This window comes from Protopterus annectens, chromosome 9.part0 (assembly GCF_019279795.1).
Source record: "Protopterus annectens isolate FY-2018-M chromosome 9.part0, PAN1.0, whole genome shotgun sequence".
NCBI classification, from domain to species: domain Eukaryota; kingdom Metazoa; phylum Chordata; order Ceratodontiformes; family Protopteridae; genus Protopterus; species Protopterus annectens.
In genome coordinates this window covers 478,720,840-478,739,785 of record NC_056743.1, presented here as the reverse complement: position 1 = coordinate 478,739,785, position 18,946 = coordinate 478,720,840, and the positions used below count along the sequence as shown (strand labels likewise).

General features: G+C 41.8%; 1 protein-coding gene across 1 annotated transcript in view; it reads right to left on the bottom strand.

Moving 5' to 3' along the window:
* Positions 1–410: 410 nt before the first annotated feature.
* The window catches only part of NFU1 (NFU1 iron-sulfur cluster scaffold), a gene marked incomplete in the record, with an annotated part of 508,295 nt that continues 489,759 nt past the window's right edge, over positions 411–18,946 (bottom strand). The window contains 1 exon segment of the mRNA XM_044083026.1: positions 411–1,424. Coding sequence (XP_043938961.1) covers positions 1,389–1,424 — 36 coding nt within the window.

Genomic DNA, 18,946 nt, shown 5'->3' with positions numbered 1-18,946 from the left:
GAATTCCTGAATAAAGAAGTTGAAAGTTAGGACCCGACTCCCTCTCAAACACACACATTTGACTCCACCCCCCTTTATTTACTTTTTTTTTTTTTTTTTACACTCAATATATAGTAAAGCTACATTTAGCGAGCATAAAAATGGCAGTCATTTTGTTTTTCTTTTCCATCCATACTTCATAGTGGTTCAAGTATGCTCCTATGAACTGGAATTGTCTTTTTACCAGGCAATATCTGTGCATTAACACCCTGTCAGTGAATGTTCGTTCTCCAGTGGGGTACTGATATATGACTCGCCAATTACTCAAACACAGTTAATACCATCTACAGCTTTCTTGTAAAACAAAAATGGAATATGACTTTTCAATATGAAGCTACATCATAGAGGATTTGCTTGTGCACACACTGATGTATGGCATAATATTCATTTTATTCATGTTTTAATTCATTTTATGGCACCTTTACTGGAGGAGAAAAGTGGTTTTCATACAGGCTAGGGGACATTGTAGAAATTCCTCTACTCATTCAACAAGTGCCTTAGGTCTCTGCATTCACCAAAGCTACCACCAGCTCAGGCAAACAGGACCTAAGCTTAGCATCTCATCCAGAAGACAGCATTCTCAGGAATGTAGTATCCTTACTCATACTGCTCTGCAGTGTTAGAAAATGAATCTTCAGAATCTGGTGTGGGACTAGAACCCACAGTCTTCTGATCTTCCAGCATCAACGGAGGGAGGTGCCATCTGTTGAGTCACAGACTACTAGTTGTAAAAATTACTCATCCACAGGTTATACATAACAGCCAACGCATGATGCACTTGCAGTGCATCATGCATTGGTTGTTACATATAAATTACTCATCCACAGGTTATACATAACAGCCAACGTATGATGCACTGCAAGTGGAAGCCCCACCTCCTCATACCAGTGTTTGCCCTGCAAAAACACATCTCTTCACAAGGTCTCTTCCCTGAGAGATGCTCTCACTAGTTCTAGTTTCAGACTACTCTGAAACAAGCTGGCTCTTACTCAACACCTCAGTTTTTTTTTTTTTTAATTTCTTTAACCTACAGAAATTCAAAACTAAAATGTGCTACTTATTTATACCCCCACCATGTTGGCTTATATAGTGATATGCATTCTAATATTCTAATACTGTGGCCTGCAGCACAAAGCAAAATAATGACTTTCAGAATAGATGTTGACATTAAATATGTTTGCAACCTTAAATAAAAATATAAACTACCTGTGCCAAACATAACTGAAGAAAGAAAAAATATAAAATGAAGCATTTGGGTCAAGTAAAGTGCGCAGCAGTTTAAATTATGTCTAAATGATTATTCTCTAAGAATATATTCCCATTCCAAACATGTTGCCAAGGCAAATCAATCAGGATAACTCTGCGTCTTTCTCATCGTCAATAACCTGTAAATTAAAAAGAAAAGGGCATTTAGTTAAGATGAATTTCCAAACATATTGTTTTTTTTTTTTTTACTTTTTAATATGACTTTAGCTTCATTTGAGATTGGGTCATATTCAGATTAAAAGTTTTTTTTTTTTTTTTTTTTTTTTGAGAACAACGTAGCTCATGCCAAATAACTCCTGCTATATTAAGATACGCAAGTAGAAAGCTCTAAAGCCCACAACTATACTTAACAGTGCAAAAACAATGGTGAAATTGACAATGACTAACATTTCTCAAATATAAAAACAAAACTACCGAGCACAAGACAGCGCATCAACTACAAAATGGGGTGGGATACTGTTAAAAGTGTTTACATCACAAAACACAAGGTAAAGAGTTGATTCTGACCTTTGAAAGGGAAATTGGCTAGGCTTAAAATAGTCCACAAGGACAGCTAGTCTAGCACTTACTTGTGAACATGGAAGTATGACGTAAGCTTGTACTTCAGAAATAAAAAAAAAAACTGAGAAAACATTCTAGGGGACCCAAAGATGTTATGATTTGAGTAAAGGAGGTCATACAGGCATCATTTCTGAATGTGTCAGAAAGTCCTCAGAAAGAGTTTAACAGGGACCCAGGACAGGGAATTCAGAGAGGTGACCAAGATATAGCTAGTCTGCTTCTGTATCCCACCTCCTTCTGCTGCCTCACAACTGACAAACACTGTCTCAGTACTCACCTTCTCTATTAAATAACTACATCAATCTGGAAGTCTATCCTTTCTCATATTTGAAACCTCCCTAGCCTACAGCTTGCCAGGTATGCGCTCCCTGATCACCTTGCTGACTCATTCTCCTCTTCTACTATCTCTGCATTAACATATATACCCCCTTCCACATCCCTGCATTAACATTATACCCCCTTCCACATCCGTCAAACTTTTTTCCTTTATTTGCTACCCATTCTTCATAATCCCTTCTTTTTCTTCTCATCTCTCCTAGCTTTGCTACTGACATATACCAATTACAGTTTCTTGACTTCTACCACATTTGTATTAAACCCTCAATAAATGAGTCCTTCCTGCACATCCCTGATTTCTCTCCCTACAATACTTCTTTAGGCCCAAAAGATACTTTCTGTGAAACAGTACTTGTAAATATTTCTGTAAATAAATGTCTCAGGGTAAACAATAGCTTAAGAACTTTCTTCTACTTTATTCAAAAGGAAAAAATGTATTAATCTAACTCATAGTGGTTTCTTAACCTCTGAACTTATACTCATTTGCATGGATTGTAATCCTCTCCTCAAACATTCCCCATCTGATTGCTCATGTCCAGTTCCAATCACTGCAACTTCTTCTCTACTTGTAGAATAACCCATATTTATAAGCAAGTCTTTAAAACACTTACATTTCATCTTGAACTCAACATCATTAAATGAAATAAATTTGAAATACAGTTCTGTAAACAAACATGTCTTTGCCTCTGGCCAGGATTGTGGCTGAAATAGGTATCTGACCCGCCCACCAACTTGGTTAATAAATGTAACATAAATGCTGCAAAAAAACTAAACTGAACTGGTTATTCGCAAGCATGGATGCCTTTAAACAATTCCTTGATACCTTCCCGAAATAACTGATAGGACTGTTTAATACTGGAATGGGCTGGAATGAATGTCTTTAGCTGTTACTTACACAGAACTGTGCTGAACAGGTAGGTGCCAGTCTCTCCTTTATGGGCCAAGTGTTCTTGTACATTTCAGAATAAAGTCTGCACACACTGTAGTTCGGTTTAGAATGCTTTATTGTGTACAGTGAAGGTCAACAATACCTGAATAGTGTTTCCAATAATCGTGCTGATAAACTGAAACAGTTCTCTGCATTCATATTCTTAATATTACTTTCCTCCTGAATAGTACAATTAATATTCTGGAATGCTGGATATTTGACCTGACTTCTGCACTCATACCAGAGTCTGCAATGCCTTCTGAGGAGGGCACTGCCATTACTCTCTGATTATTAGTCCATATGAACAAACTGTATCTGAAGTATTTCCTAATACCAAAACCCTGTATATGTTTCTACATGCCTCTATAACCCTTGCCCCAAGCCTTATAACATACAAACAGAATGTGTTTGTACTCAAATGTAGAGCACATTCTGTTCTTGTCAGTATGCTTGACTGAAAGTTATTTTTCATTCAGTGGAACTGGATGCAAACTGCAAAGTCTGCTTTAATATGGCTGCATTTCTAGACTTATGCAGAGAATACTGTATTTTTGTACATTTAAATGACACATGATCTAACACCTCCCAGACTCACAGAAGTGTCAGAAGGACCTATAGGTTCATACTAGGCTATCTGCCCTAGGGCATTTATAAGCCTAGCCAGAGTGTGTTTGGCTTTCGACACCCATTTTAAATTAATTTTGCTATGCCCTTTTTCGAGGTTAGTATACTGTGCCTCTGTCTAACAGTGACACAGAAGTGATACCCAGGGTAAACCTACGATCTCCCATCCACTCATCAAGATTCCTCTTGAAGAGAGTCAGTGAGGGACTCTGCCTAACCTGGACTGGGATTTTATTCCTGAGTGAAGGGAGCCTCTGGGTTATGAATCTGTCCTTCCAGCATGTTCTATTTATTTCAGTGCTGAGGTTCAAGTCTCTCGAGCGCATAGCTCGATGGGATTTGGATTTTCTGAGGTGCAGCATGTCCATTAATTCCAGGTTGGACATGGCTTTATACGTCAGGCACAGATCGCCTCTGAGCAGGCGGTATGCCACTTGAGTAGAGCTGGAGTTTCTTTAACCGGGCAGCATATGGCATCTGTTTGAGCCCTTTGATCCTCTTGGTGAGGTACTTTTGGGGTCTTTCCAGTTGCTGCAGGTGTCTGGTAAGGTACATCCCAAAAGGGGCATTGTACTCAATTATGGGCCTGATGAGGGATGAGTAAAGAGGCACGATGACCTCCCCTGATCTAGATTAGAATCCCTTCATGATTAGGTGGGCTATATAAAATGTTTTTCTAACCACTTTGGCCACATGGTTGTCAAATGAGAGATTGCTATCAACTTGGGTCTCCAGGTCCCTAATTACTTCTTCTGTACTTAATGGATTACCACCTATGTGGTAATTTGTGGGCACTTTGTTTTTGCCAAAGGGGATGACTATATACTTTTTGGCGTTTAGCTTGAGGCCATGGCTCTGGCACCAGTTGTCTGTTTTCTATGAGGCCCTTTTGGAGGATGCTTGTGTCGGCTGGAGAGTCGATTATGGTGCCCATTTTGCAGTCATCTGCGAACTTGGTCAGCCACAGTCCTTCCATGTTGGCCTGTACCTCCGAGAAATATATACCAAACAAGAGAGGTCCCAGGACTGAACCTTGTGGGATGCCACTTGTAACTGGTTTGGAGTCTGACATGGCTCCAGCAATTCTAACCATGTGGGTTCTGTCCTTGAGCCAGTTTGCAACCCATCTAGTGACATAGGGGTTTATATTTAAGCTGGTGAGCTTATCTATAATGCCCGAGTGGGGTATTGTATCGAAGGCTTTTGCGAGGTCCAGGTAGGCTGTGTGGACCACCTTCCCCTCGTCAATGGCCTTGGTGACTGTTTCAAAGAAATCGACCAGGTTTAAGAGGCAGGATCTGCCCTTAAAGCCGAACTGGGTAGGATCCAGTGTCTGTAGGTCCCCAATATCTTTATTTATGAGGTTCATGATGATCCTTTCCATAGCTTTGCAGACCAAGCTAGTCAGGCTTATGGGGCGATACGTTTCCAGGATCCGTTGAGGCACCACCTTTGTGGAGAGGGACGACGGTTGCTGTATGCCACTCTTTGGGTACATATCCTGTAGTAAGGTTGAGATTGAACAGTAGTTTTATGTTTAGGTTTGGGAGTTCATGTAGGACGCAGCCCGGGACACCGTCTGGTCCCATTGATGCTATGTTTTTTGCTTTGGAGAAGGCGGCTCTTACCTGAACATCTGAGATGTCAGGGGGGCAGCACTCTGCTGGGATAGATATTTGCCCTTTTGGTGGTGAGGGGGGGAGAAGTTTGCGCTGAACCTCTCAACTAGGATGTTGGCAATGTCTGTGGATTCGATGCATTTTTTGTCATTTTGGACTAATTCTGAGCATATCTGGGAATTCCCAGCTAGGCTCCTAACATAACTAAAGAAAGCCTTGTGATTATCCTTAGTGTCCTGTGCAATTTTTCTCTCGAAGCTGGCCTTAAACGATTTTATGAGTGCCCGTAGTTTTTTGCTAATACTGATCAGAGATGCCTTCCCTTTTTGGGATTTTGCTCTATCATGTAGTAGCTTCCTCCTTCTATTGCATAGTTTGTTTAAGGCTGGGGTCCACCAGACAGGACATCTGCCTTTGGAGGATTGGGTCTTGGTTTTATTTGGGATTGCACGATCCATGCATTCCTGAAGGTGTTCATAGAATGCGTTTATAAAAGATTCTGCGGTCTGGGCCGTATTTTCCACAGGCTCGGGGGCTTTGAAGGATTCCACCTCGGTTTTGAGGAGTGTGAAATTTGCTTTAGAGAAGTTTTTCACTGTGGTTTTCTGCGCAGGGGGTGGGGTCGGGATGTGAATACCCAGTGAGATTAGTTTATGGTCTGATCTTACCAATGAGGGATACACTTCTGGTCTGGAGCATAGAGTCCCCATGTTGGTGATGATCAGGTCCAGTATGTTTTCCCCTCTTGTGGGAGTGGTAACAAGTTGTTCCATAGCATTTGAGTTTATAAATTCTAGGGACCTTTGGGCTAGGGTGTTGGAGCTAGTGTAACGTTCCCAGTCTATGTTTGGGTAGTTGAAGTCGCCCAATATAATGGTGTTTGGAGAGCCCTTCATATTTTCCAGTGTTCTCAGGAAGGCCGAGTGGGGTTCCTGGGTTTGGGAGGGTTGTCTGTAGCAGGCTATAAACTGGAAGGCAGTTTTACCCACTGTTAGTTGCACATGGATAGTCTCTGATGCTTCATGCTGTGCCACCAACCTGGAGGTGTGGGTATCTGAAGAATATGGATACTCCCCCTCCTTTTGTGGTTCGGTCCAAGTTTTGGGGCCGAAAAGCATGGTATGAGGTATAACCTGGTAGTGCTGGGGTGCTCTCGGGAGCCTTGAACCAGGTTTCTGCTACTGCACAGATATCGATGTTTTCCATGCTAAGGAGAGTTTCGAGTGTGTGCATCTTGAGGTTTAGACTTCTGGCATTGAGTAGCATTACACAGTTTCTTATCCCTTGTGATACCTATGGAGGTGGGTTTGTCTTTTGAGCCTTGCCTAAAAAAGGCACTATGGGGGAAGCAAGAGCCTTTGCCAACATCCGAAAGCCCAGGGGGGACAGGTGCAAGCCGTCCCTAGCGAAGCATCGTGGCTTGTCGAGCATGTCATCCCAGGCTGACAGGCATTGGATCCCCTTTGAATGACACCAATACTTAAGCCAATTGTTGAAATTGATCATCTTGTCTTCATATTGTGGCATCATTCTTGGTGAGGGTAAGATGCCACTCAAGGTCAGGGTCATACCGGCCTGGGCTACATGCTCAGAGAGCTCCTCTATGTCTCTTTTCATGTAGTCCAGGGAAGTAAGTCTCAGGTCATTCACACCAGCATGGACAATGACACAGTCATATTTGTACTTGCCTTGGAGTGACCTGAGTGCTTGTGTTATGTGGCGGATCCTAGCGCCAGACAGGCAAGCTCACCGTGACCTTCTCCTTGTTCAGCCTGGTGAGTGGGACGTCAGTGTGCCTGACGATAGAGTCACCTATTACAAGTGTATCAGGTGTGTTTTTTAGCCTTAAGGGCTGTGACTGATCGGCACACTGGCTTTGTGAGCTGTGTGTTGCACGTGTTTTGTTTTGGGGTAGCGGGGTGCTTGGGTGTCTGCTTTGGAGGTCTCTGCTACTTAGGCAGATTTTTATTTAGAGCCTCAGAGTATGTTTTTGTGTGTTTATGTGTTTGGTTTGCTCTCGTGGTAGGTCTATGTGAGACTGGAATTTTAGTGTGTGTGGTTTCCTTCTCCTCCTGACTGGTTACGCCAGTAGTGAGTTGAGAGAGCCTCCAGTTTGGCTATATGGTTGCATCTCTCATGTGTTGGAATTTGTTGGGAGGAGGAGAGGGTTGTCTGTGTACATGAGGCAGTTGTAACATTGCCTCAAGATTCCCACATTCACCAGCTGGACCGGAGAGGAGATTGACAACTGACCTTTGGACATGCTAGAATAGTATTAGGAATTCCTTTATAATTGAAAAAAAGGGCCAATGGGGAACAATGTACTCAAGGGTAGTTTGTGAGGGTGTAGTGCTTTTAATTTTTTAGTGCTGACTTATATAATTGCTTTAGTGAGCAAGTGCCAGGTAACTTAAATGCAATGTGTTACAGGTAACTTAAATGCAAAAACGACAAACAGTAACTTTCTTTCAAGTGAAACAAGGAAATAAGTACAGTAAGCAATGCAGATATCACTAGAGATTCACAGAAGCGCTGAAAAGCCGCGTTTTAGGTGGAATTAGCGTTTCAGGGTAATAACAAGCAAACAAACAACAAGCATACAAACAAAGCTAGATTCAGCAGGCCTGGATCTAGTCTATGCTACAGCAAACAAGGTGTACCAATTTCAGTAAGAAGCAGTTCAAATATGCAGGCACTATAAGCCTTTAACCAGAAATTCCCAGCTCAGAAGGGCAGAGTCCAGCCTCTCCTCCCACAAGAGTGCAGACCATGAACCCTCTTAATGTAAAATAACTGGCCTAAAGCCCAAGTGCTTAAACCAGAATTAATACACTTTTAGAATAATGGACACTGAGCCCTCAATCAGCAGTTCCCAACTTAGAAGGATGTAAGCTACCTGTTCTGCCACAACAGTGCAGACCACAAACCTTCTTAATGTAAAACAACTGGTTTGAAGCCCAAGTGCTTAAACTAAAAGGCTTAGAATGAGTTACAACAAGCAGTAATAAATACAACCAAGTACTATTAAGATGACGCAAAAGGAAAATAAAGTAGGAAGAAACACAAATACAGTAAAAGCAGATACATTTTTTTTTTGAGTGAGCAAATGAGATGGGCCCAGGAGTTACTGGATATAAACAAGTGCAAATGCAGGCCTTCAAATCAGAAAGTTGAGAGAGATGGAAGACCGCCCAAACGGCCAATAACTACAAATTCTGGGCCAGAACCACTCCTTATGTGGCAGACAGGTTACCTAATGCTTACCCACTCCCACTGATAAGCCAGAAGGCTTCTCTCCAACACAGAAAGGCTTGGGGGGGCTCAGAAGCTTACAAACAGTCCTGGATACAGCAAATCTGTATCTGGAACACTAATTACAGGAAAGGTAGGAAACAGGCTTATAATTTTTTTTTCAGAAAAGTAGCAAAAACAGTAGTAAAAACAATTCACATGCAGTGCAAGCTGGCACACTTGAGTATGTAGCAATATTAGTCCACACACTGTTTGAAAAAATGTAATTCAATTAAAAAGGACTAAAAGCAAGTGCAGAAAGGGTTTATTAGGTAGAATGCGGTAAAGAGATGGGACAGGGGGAGTGTCCTAGATCAAATCTACAGTGGGGCGGGAACTGCAAAAGCCACCAAATTTAAACTACAACCAAGAACGGGGTGGGGTGGGGAAGACAGTTTCAACAGAGATGTGAGGAATCACAGTGCAAATTATAAAACCAGAAAAATATATACCGATCTCTGTATATCTGCAGAACAGTAAGACAACAGATATCTAAGCAACAATTTAGCTCTATAATACAGAATACAGAAAAATATACTCAGCTCTATATATTTGCAGATAGTCTTGTAAGGCTCTCTTCTCAGTGCACAGGTTCCAAATTAAATTTAGTTACAATTTAATCAGGCTACTAACAAGCAGTAATAAAGGCAGCAGAATAAATTTAATTGAGAACTTTTAAAAGAGGCAAACGCAAAATAAGGTAATAAAGTAGGAAGAAACACAAATACAGTAAGGAAGATAAAGTGCAAAAAAATTGCTATTTGAGTTTGCTATTTCCTCCACTGTGGTGCTGTCTCGGAGCTGGTATATTTAAGATGGGGAGGTGTGTGGGGGGCACAGCCCTCTCATGTTGGGGGGGGCGAAGCCCCCCCCACTTCTGTCAGTGTTTAAAGTATTGAAAAATTTTATGTTTTTGCATGAAACACCGATTTCTTTCCCTGGGAAAGAAATAGATGTTCCGTCAGTTCTCTCTTCTGAGATTTCGAACATTTCAGTTCGATTAAATTGCATTCGGCATTTTCAGCATTCGATATGCTGATATAGACCTCGCTCTAGGCATGTGCCATCATTCTAGCATAAGATGCACACAAGCCTGTGCCATTTTCAGAGCTTTCTTGTCCTGATACAGTCTGGCAAAGGACCAATGTCTTATAGTACAAGAACCCTGACATATTAATATTAAATGAGAGAAAGATTAGAAAACACAGCAAGTTTAAAAGGGACAAGGAAGGAAAACAGGCAATTGCCCGCAACCCATCTGAAGGTAAAAATCAAAGAGGATACCCCAACAGGGAATGGAGGGAGAGCACTGGTGCTGCAACTGTGTCTGTGATCTATTCAAACATCAATCATTATGGTAATTTACTTATATAACTGGACTATATTCTTCACTAGATCGCTGTTGTGGTACTCATCATCTGGAATGACTCCCAGAGCTTAGATGGACTGCATGGAGAAGGCGGTACTCCTTCCAAACTTAGGATGCCATGAAGGCCAACCTTAGCAAATACAGTTCTGGCTATAGTGAACATCAAGTTGTAAAGCTTGGTGAAGGTGTGGACAGAGAAGGGCAAAGTGGGTGTTTCAAGAATAGTTTTTAGAGTCTAATCCTTGCATAAAAGCTTCTGAAGTAGCTACTGCTCTGGTAGAATGAGCTTTAACTATACCTGGGAGCTGTTTGACATCATATGTATAACAGAAAATAAATGCATTACAGATCTATCTGGAAACAGTTTGGTAAATGCCAAGTCCAGTTTCCCGCATGCAAAATACACAAATTATAGGTCAAATTTAAACAGGAATTTTGTCTTTTCTAAATAAACTCAGAGCAGTCTAAGAATGTCTAAACAACAAAGAATTATTTCTTCCTTGTTTTAAGCATTTGGAAAGAAAGCAGACAGTCAGACGGACTAAGAGTAAATGCAGAATCCACTTTATGCAAGAGACAAAGACTAGAGTAATTCTTCAAACCAATTTTACGAAAAAAATAAAATGGGAAGAATATAAAAGTGCTTGCAACTCAAACTTTTCCAACGAAGTCTACCCAACAAATAAGTTTTTCAGGTCATGAACTTCAAAAAAGAATAAGCAGCTGGCTCAGAATTTATTTTACATTTGTTTACCGGGAAAGAGTCTGACTGGACACAGGTCCTTTTTCAGCAGAAGCCCGGGGAGAAAAACTCCACATACAACAATATTCAGTCAATCCCAATGAGAAGCCAATCCGTCCTCGAGGATTAAGGTGAAAAACTGTGTTGAGAAAGAGTTTGACATGAGTAGAGTTAGATTAAAGAGGATCAAATAGCGAATAAGCACAAACAGCTGAAAGCTGCACCTTGACATAAGTGTAGGACAGCCAATCTTAAGCAGCTCATGGAGATACTGGAAGACCAGAGGCGCTCCCTACTGTATCTGGGTCCTGTTTCGACACCAAACCAGAAAACCTTTTCACTTGGAAATACGAGACTTTCTGACACCTCTAAAAATTTGCGGAATCTCTTGACAGAACCGGTGTTGGATTTCTACTGTCCAATCTGAGTTTTAGTGTCTGTAGATTGGGCTGTATTAGTGACACCCTGTCTTGAGTAAGTAGCTCCACCAAGAGATGAAGTATCCAATAAGGACTTCTGGCCATAGTTCTCAAAATCTAAGCACAAGAAATCTGGACAAAGCCAGAAATAAGTGGGGGGGGGGGGGGGGGCAAATGTCCAAAATAGAGAGACATTTTTAACTGTTGCTCTTATAGACTTACAACGCTGCTAGAATAGAAGATTTTTGTGTTAGAATGCATTTTCTCATTGGTAAGAAATCTAAAACTTAAATGACTGTCATTTACTGACTTCAATTCTCAATGATTTGCCACAAAACCACAAATTTTATGGGGAAAAGATCAAAAATATCAGAAAAAAATCTGGACAGTTGACAGGTATGCCTCTGGCCAATTCCTTAAGATAGAACAAGTGCTTCCCTGGCTAAAAAGGAGTCAACAGAAGTATCCTTAGAGGAAAGGTGGAAAGGCATACAGAAACTTTCCTTTCCAAGTTCGTGAGAAGATTTATTTGTTTAATTTTGAATTGCTAGCTGAAGAAAGGAACTGGTTAAGGAGGGTAACTGCTGGCATATTTTAGATTCCGGAGAAAGAAAGTACAGTTGTGTACCTACCATAAATGTAGATGTTAGAGTGTATTCACTGGTGCAGTCATTACAATTGGGTTATCCTGCTGGCAGGCTACCCGCAGTTGGCCTGAATTCCAAAGTCTAGGTCCGGCGTTGGTTGCTGTCACCTCCTCCCTGACGTCAGTGCGCCAGGGGTATAAAAGATGCAGACGACGCCATTTTCTTCAGTTTTTCTTGCCCCAGATGTCAGGTGCTCCCAAAAGGGTAGGCTAAAAATATGTCAATAAAGCATACATGCACCAAAGTAAATTATTCTTTCCTCTACCAGCAAATACACCACATAGGCTGTATAGAATAGAGAAGTACAGATAAGTTCCAGCAAAGATAAGGGGATGGTGGGTGGGTAACCTGGACTGCAGCAGTAAATACACTCGAACATCTACATTTATGGTAGGTGCACAACCATCAAAAGAAAATGTAGCGAACCAAATTCACCAAACTCCAGAAAAAAGGAGGCGGAAGACTCGACTGCAAAAACCACCTCAGTTTTTAATATAAGGATGACAATCCACACAACACAAACACGAAACACGAATAAAAATGTTGTTGATCCCAAAATCATGAACGCCTTCCTAATACATGCGTTTTCGTCCAAATGGACTTCATCAGATTACATTTTAAACTGAACCATACATCTTTTATATCAATTTAAAAAAGTGTTAACCAATCAATTGTCAATATGCTTTTAAAATCATCAAATAAGCCTCAAAGCTAATTAATAATTCATTATGTTGCTCTCGTTTTGATAATTCACTTCACAGTTCATATAAACTTCATAAAAAATCATCATTAAAAAAGTATGTATATTAAAAACTGTTCCTTCTTATTAAAATAATCTATATAAATATTCTGATACGTAAACAAATAAATAAATAAGTTAAAATCATGTTTGTTAAAAAGAGTTTTTACATTCAGAGGAGATTATTACCATTACTTCACATTTATATTAACTCTGGTGCCATCTGCTGACAACTTTATGTAAACACACTTTATATTTTTTATGTTGTGTTTTGTGCACAACCATACTATGTTCATCGTGTTTCACTGTTGCAGTCATTACAATTGGGTTGAATCCCAAAGCTAAGGTTGGGAGGCTGGAGCTAAATAGGATTAGGAGCGGCAATGAGGCCCTGCAGAACTGCAGTGGCAAAGCCTGCCCTGGATTTAGAGTAGAGTGTTAAGTGATAATGCTTTGTAAAAGTGTGCACTGCGCTCCAGGTTGCAGCCTCTAAAATGTCTTTGGTTGGTACTCCTCTGAGGAAGGCTGCTGAAGTGGCTGCTGCTCTGGTTGATTTGCCATGTTGTGAATTGCAGAAACGAATGCAGTGGCCTATCCACTTTGAAATAGTCTGCTTTGAGATGGCCTTTTCTTGTAATCCTGCAGCAGATGCCACTAGTAATTGCTCAGTCTTTTTGACAGCTTTGGTTCTGTCCATGTAGAAGCGCAGCTGTCTGTGTATGCCCAAAGAATGCAGAAGTCTCTCACCCTTATTCTTTGGGCTTGGATAAAAGGTAGGTAAGTGAATAGTTTGGTGAGGGGCCACACTGGACACTACCTTAGGCATAAATGTCAGGTTTGCCCTCAGAGAAATCCTATCTGGATGGAAAATGATAAAAGGTCCCACAGCCATGAGTGCCTGTAGCTCTGAGACTCGTCTTGCAGAGGTTATTGCTAGGAGCAGAGCTGTTTTCCAAGATAAAAATTTTGTATCAGCTGTAGCGGCTGGTTCAAAAGGAGGCAGGGTGAGTTTTTCCAAGACATAATTGAGGTCCCATGCAGGTACTGGTGATCTCCTTGGTGGCCTTAAGTTTTTGGTTCCCCTGAGGTACTGCCTTAGTAAAGGATGAGAGAAAACAGGTGGCTCTGTATTGTAATGAGCCGAAATGGCAGAGGCATGAATCTTAATTGATGAAAAGGATAGGCCTTTGTCCAGCATCTCAGTTAACTATTGCAAAATCTGAGGAATATTTGGTACAATCATGAGAATTCCTTGTGCCTGGTTCCAAGCACAGAATCTCTTCCATTTTTCAGCAAAAGATTTTCTGGTACTAGGCCTCCTGGCCTCCAAAATAACATCCATCACCGCTTTAGAAAGAGGGTGTTTTGAATGACTAAATTATCCACCATGCTGCCAGATTTAAGGTGTTGGGTTGGCTGTGCAGGATCTGGCTGTTTTGTTGGGGCAGTAAGTGAGGAATATGAGGTAATGTCCAGGCTGGGCATTGAGACAGGTTCCTTAGGATTGGGTACCAGTGCTGGCGGGGCCAGTCTGGGGCAATCAGTATCATTGTTGGCTTCTCCTGTCTGACCTTTAGGAGTACCCTGGGGAGGAGGGGCAGTGGAGGAAAGGCATATACTGTTAAGTTTTTCCAGCTGAAAGATAGAGCATCCAATTTCCATGCTTGCTTGTGATATGCCCTTGTGCAGAATCTCTGTAGTTGGCAGTTGTGAGGGGAGGCAAATAGATCTATGTCCGGGCATCCCCATTTCCTTATTATTATGCTGAATATTTGCGGATCCAATTTTCACTCGTGGGGATCCATGAGGTTTCTGCTTAGTTCGTCTGCCAGAGTATTTATCTTTCCTGGCAGGAATTGTGCCTGCAGATGTACTTGGTAAGTCAATGCTGTGTCCCACAAAGTCATGGCTAGTCTGCAAAGGGGATAGGAATGAGTGCCTCCCTGCTTGTTTATGTACCACATGACTGTGGTATTGGCCGTTTTTATCAGTAGTTGTCCCAGATGACGTTGGTCCTTGAAGGCTGTCAGGGCATTCTGAACAGCTAGCATCTCTTTTTGATTAATATGTAGATGCATTTGGCTTGCGGACCATGTGCCCTGAATACATCTTCCTGCCATGTGGGCCCCCAAGCATAATCTGATGCATCTGTTGTTAATGTCTGCCTGGCTGTGGGTAAAGTGACTGGCTGTCCCTTGTTGTGGTGACAGGCCCTTGCCCACCATCGAAACTCCTGTTGCAGGCAGGGAATGAGGGTAATTATTGTTTCCAGGTTGTGACAATGTTGAGTCCAAACACTTTTTAGATACCATTGAAGTTTCCTCATATGCAGTCTTGCATATGGAATTAGCAGAATGCAGGATACCATGAAGCCCAAAGCCTGCAGAATTTTTCTTGCAGATAACTGGGCCTTTGTTGCCAACAGTTTGAAATAAGTAGTCAGTTGCCTTTGTTTGTCTGGCATGAGATAAGCCATCTGGGCAGTTGTATTTAAGCTTGCACCCAGGAATATTATCTCTTGAGAGGGTACAATTCTTGATTTATTTTCGTTTACCGTGTACCCTAGGCATGCTAATAATCTTTTTTACAAATGCCAGATGCTGTAATAGAATGTCCTTGTTCTCTGCTTGAATGAGGCAGTTGTCCAAGTACGGATATATTTGTATACCTCTGTCTGCAAAATGCAATTACTGGAGCCAGGCATTTTGTGAAGACCCTGGGCACAGTAGATAAGCCAAAGGGCAGTGCAGAGAATTAGTAGTACATTGAGCCAGCTATGAATCTGAGGTATCTTCTGCATGATTGTCTGATTGGGACATGCAGGTATGCCTCTTTTAGGTCTAAAGTCACAAGCAAAGTCTTCTTGCCCAGCATGGGCAGAAGCTGCTGCAGAGTCAACATTTTGAATTTTGGAATATCCAGATATGTATTTAAAATAGATAGGTCCAGTACTGGTCTCCAGACTTCGTCCTTTCTGGGCACAAAGAACAGTCTTGAGTAAAATCCTTGTCCCTGCTCTTGCTCTGGTACTTGCTGAATGGCCCTCATGTCCATGAAGGATGAAATTTGCTTTTTTGCTCTGCCCATTGATTTTTTGGCAGGTCTGGCAAACCGTGTGCCCTTGGCAGGGTATGAAAGCGAAACTTGTAGCCTTGTGACACTATGTTCAAGACCCATTTGTCCTGGGTTATTATGTGCCAATTTTGATGAAAAAGTGCTAGCTTTCCCCCTAAAGGTGCTGCCAGAAGATAAGTGCTTGGGGCAGGCAGCGGGAAGTCATTGGGACTGTTTCCTGTATGGCTGTGATTTGTCTTCTCCGCTTTTGTAGGTAGAAGCACCCCATTGTTTAGACCTGTATGTGCCTTGGGGCTGGGACCTGCCTCTAGGGCGTCTGTATCTGCCCCTTTGTGGCCTGTCTGACACTGGAAAGGACCAATTCTTTGTAGGCCAGTGTCTGCTAAATCTTGGAGGCTGTACCTGTAAGAAATCCTTGACTGTTTGCATAGATTTTGCTTTGTCCTCCATTTTCTTCAACACCTCCTCTGCTTTAACATCAAACAAGGTATCATGCTGTAATGGAGCATCTAATAATTTTGCTTTAACATGATCAGGCAGATTCTGTTCCTTTAACCAAGCATGCCTCCTGATGACAGAACCCGTAACAGCGGCCCTGCAGGAGGCCTCCAGAGAATCAAAACAACACTGCAAAGTATACTTTCCAACTTGTTCAGGTGCATGCAATAAATCCTGCATTTCTTTGTTTTCTGCACATTCAGAATTTATCAACATTTTCTGTTTAAGCAGTGACATAATATATTGCTGATATTTAAGCATATGAAACTGACAATTTAAAGCCCTTATAGCCAAGGTAGCAGAAGTGTAAATTGTTTTTCCCCATCTGTCCAGTGCTCTAGAATCCCTGTCAGAGCGGGTAAGTTTTTTTGCCGTGGAAGCCTTGACCCCTCTGGGACCCTGAGAGATGTTTTTTGGGTCAGCAGCAGGGTTTTTAAAGAAATGTATGTGAATCAGGAACCCTGTAGTATCTGTCTGGCTTAACAGGAGCTGGAGGCAAGGAGTCAGGAGTCACACTGGACTCTGAAAAAACATCATCTACAATGTCTAACACAGGAGGAATAGCAAGGGGCCTGTGCCGAGGCAGTAAAAAGAAGTCTAGAGTCTTTTCTTAGATTCTGAATAATCTTGGCTCTCCCAATGAAAATGCTCCCTCATGGTATGCACAGCTTCCCCAAAAGAATAATCCTCAGGAGAAGAGGAGAATAATCCTCAGGAGAAGAGGCTGAAGGGATAGATTCTTCAGCATCAGAATCTCATAGGGAGGAAGAGAGTATTCCTTATCCGAAGAGGAATCAGATGAAATGGAAACCTGATCTGAAGATTCATATTCTGTCTCTTGCCTAGGCCTCTTATCAGGAGGAGGATGGGAACCCCTGATCAAAGTAATTAGGTCTTTGGCCATTTTGAGCATCTGTTTTTTAGGCATGGAGGCCTGTCCATGGGGCTGCTGCACTTGTTTCTTTGTCTTTAAAGGTGCTTTAGTCTTTGCCTTTGAAGCTGAAGTCGGTTTTACATACAATTGTGTTGGCCTGAAAACACCCTCAGAAGCAGATGCCTGCTCAGCGGCTCCAGACCCATCTGAGGGAATAGTTTCCGAGGTTCCAATACCTTGAGTTTCCAGCGACCTAGTCGGCTCCACGTGGGAGTCAGTAGCAGCCTGCAGCTCTAAAGTAGCGGGCGTCAGGGGCTGCGAAAGCGCCTCACTGAGAACCAGCGACTGGCTTAGAAGCCGCCTCGTTGTCAGTTTTGGTCCTCAGATGCTTGTCATTTTCTTTTTCCTTGCGTTTATTCTGAATTGCGGTAGTTGGATGGCTATCCAACGACATTTTGTAATTAAATCTTCTGCCAAAATAGTGAAATGCAAAATCGTACCGACGCTTAATAGTGCATTGGTTAAATCTAGCACAGAACCTACAATTAGCAACGTCATGGTCAGGGCCTACGCAAGGAATATAGTAGGAATGAAAGTCCTTATGAGGTATTTGCTTCCCACAAGAAATACAATTATTCACTTTTTCTGACATCGGTCTGGAGCAAGAAAAAAGTTTCCCCAACGGGGTACTTAGCTTGTAATGAAGACTTCGGATCTGAAATTCAAACACGAAAATCTCAGGAGTCTGCCTACTGGCACTTGCGAACTGCTTTTGCTTCGGGCACCACCCGGCAAGAAAGACTAAAGAAAATGGCGTTGGCTGCATCTTTTATACCCTTGGCGCACTGACGTCAGTGAGGAGGCGACAGCAACCGAAGCCGGACCTAGACTTTGGAATTCAGGCCGACTGCGAGTAGCCTGCCAGCAGGATAACCCAAATGTAATGACTGCAACAGTGAAACACGATGAACATCATGTTATTTTATCCCTTCCATCACCTTACCCTTCTCCCCTCCATCTTCTTAAAGACTTCAGGTGAGGGGACCCCCCCCCCCCAAAAAAAAGTCATCTCTCCAGAGGAGCATTCCTAATAAAAGTTTGTAACTTTAGCCAAGCAATACTATGGATGACATTGGCTATGGCATCAGCTCTCGAAGTTACATCAATAGCATCATACTCAGAGTTTATGGCATGATTAGGTACTTGTAAGGCAGAATGAAGCACATTTCACAAAGTTTAGCTTTGATTTCTAGGTTAGGAACCTCAGTAATTGTTTCATAAATATTGTCCAGCTTAGCTAGATGAAATTTAACCACACATCTGATAATTAATAGCCCTGGAAGACAGAGTTGCAGAAGTACATATTTTTTTTTACTATAACGGACAAGCAAGTGCTCCCTTTATTACTCAAAAGAGAATTAGGAGGAATAACTAGTTTAGCACTCTTCTCTGAATCCATAGAGATAACAGGTCAGCAACAGGGTTTTTATAAAAAAAATCTGTGCGAGTCTTGTACCTTGTAAAAAATGTCAGGCCTTTTAGGAGCTGGAGGCTGTCAATCAGGTATAACAGAAGTTGATAGAAAGACAACCTGTGGAGATTCAAAAATGGTGGAGAGGCTATAGCCAAAGATTTGTAAATATCAATGTGGAGAAGGTCAAAATACCGACTATCAGAAATTGCTCTCTCCTCCCATCTGTAAAATCCCTTCATCATAGGAGTAATCACACTAAAATAAACTTCCTCATTTGAAGAATAAGAAAGAGCATCCACACCTCACTCATAATCCATAGGAAAGGGGATTTGAGAAGCATAATCCAAGTTTTTTTTTACATCAGAAAGGGGACTCTTCTGAGGAAGATAATCTTTCCTTTTGAATGAAAAACAGTGAGGGGTAGCTTGTACTGACGGTAGGCTTG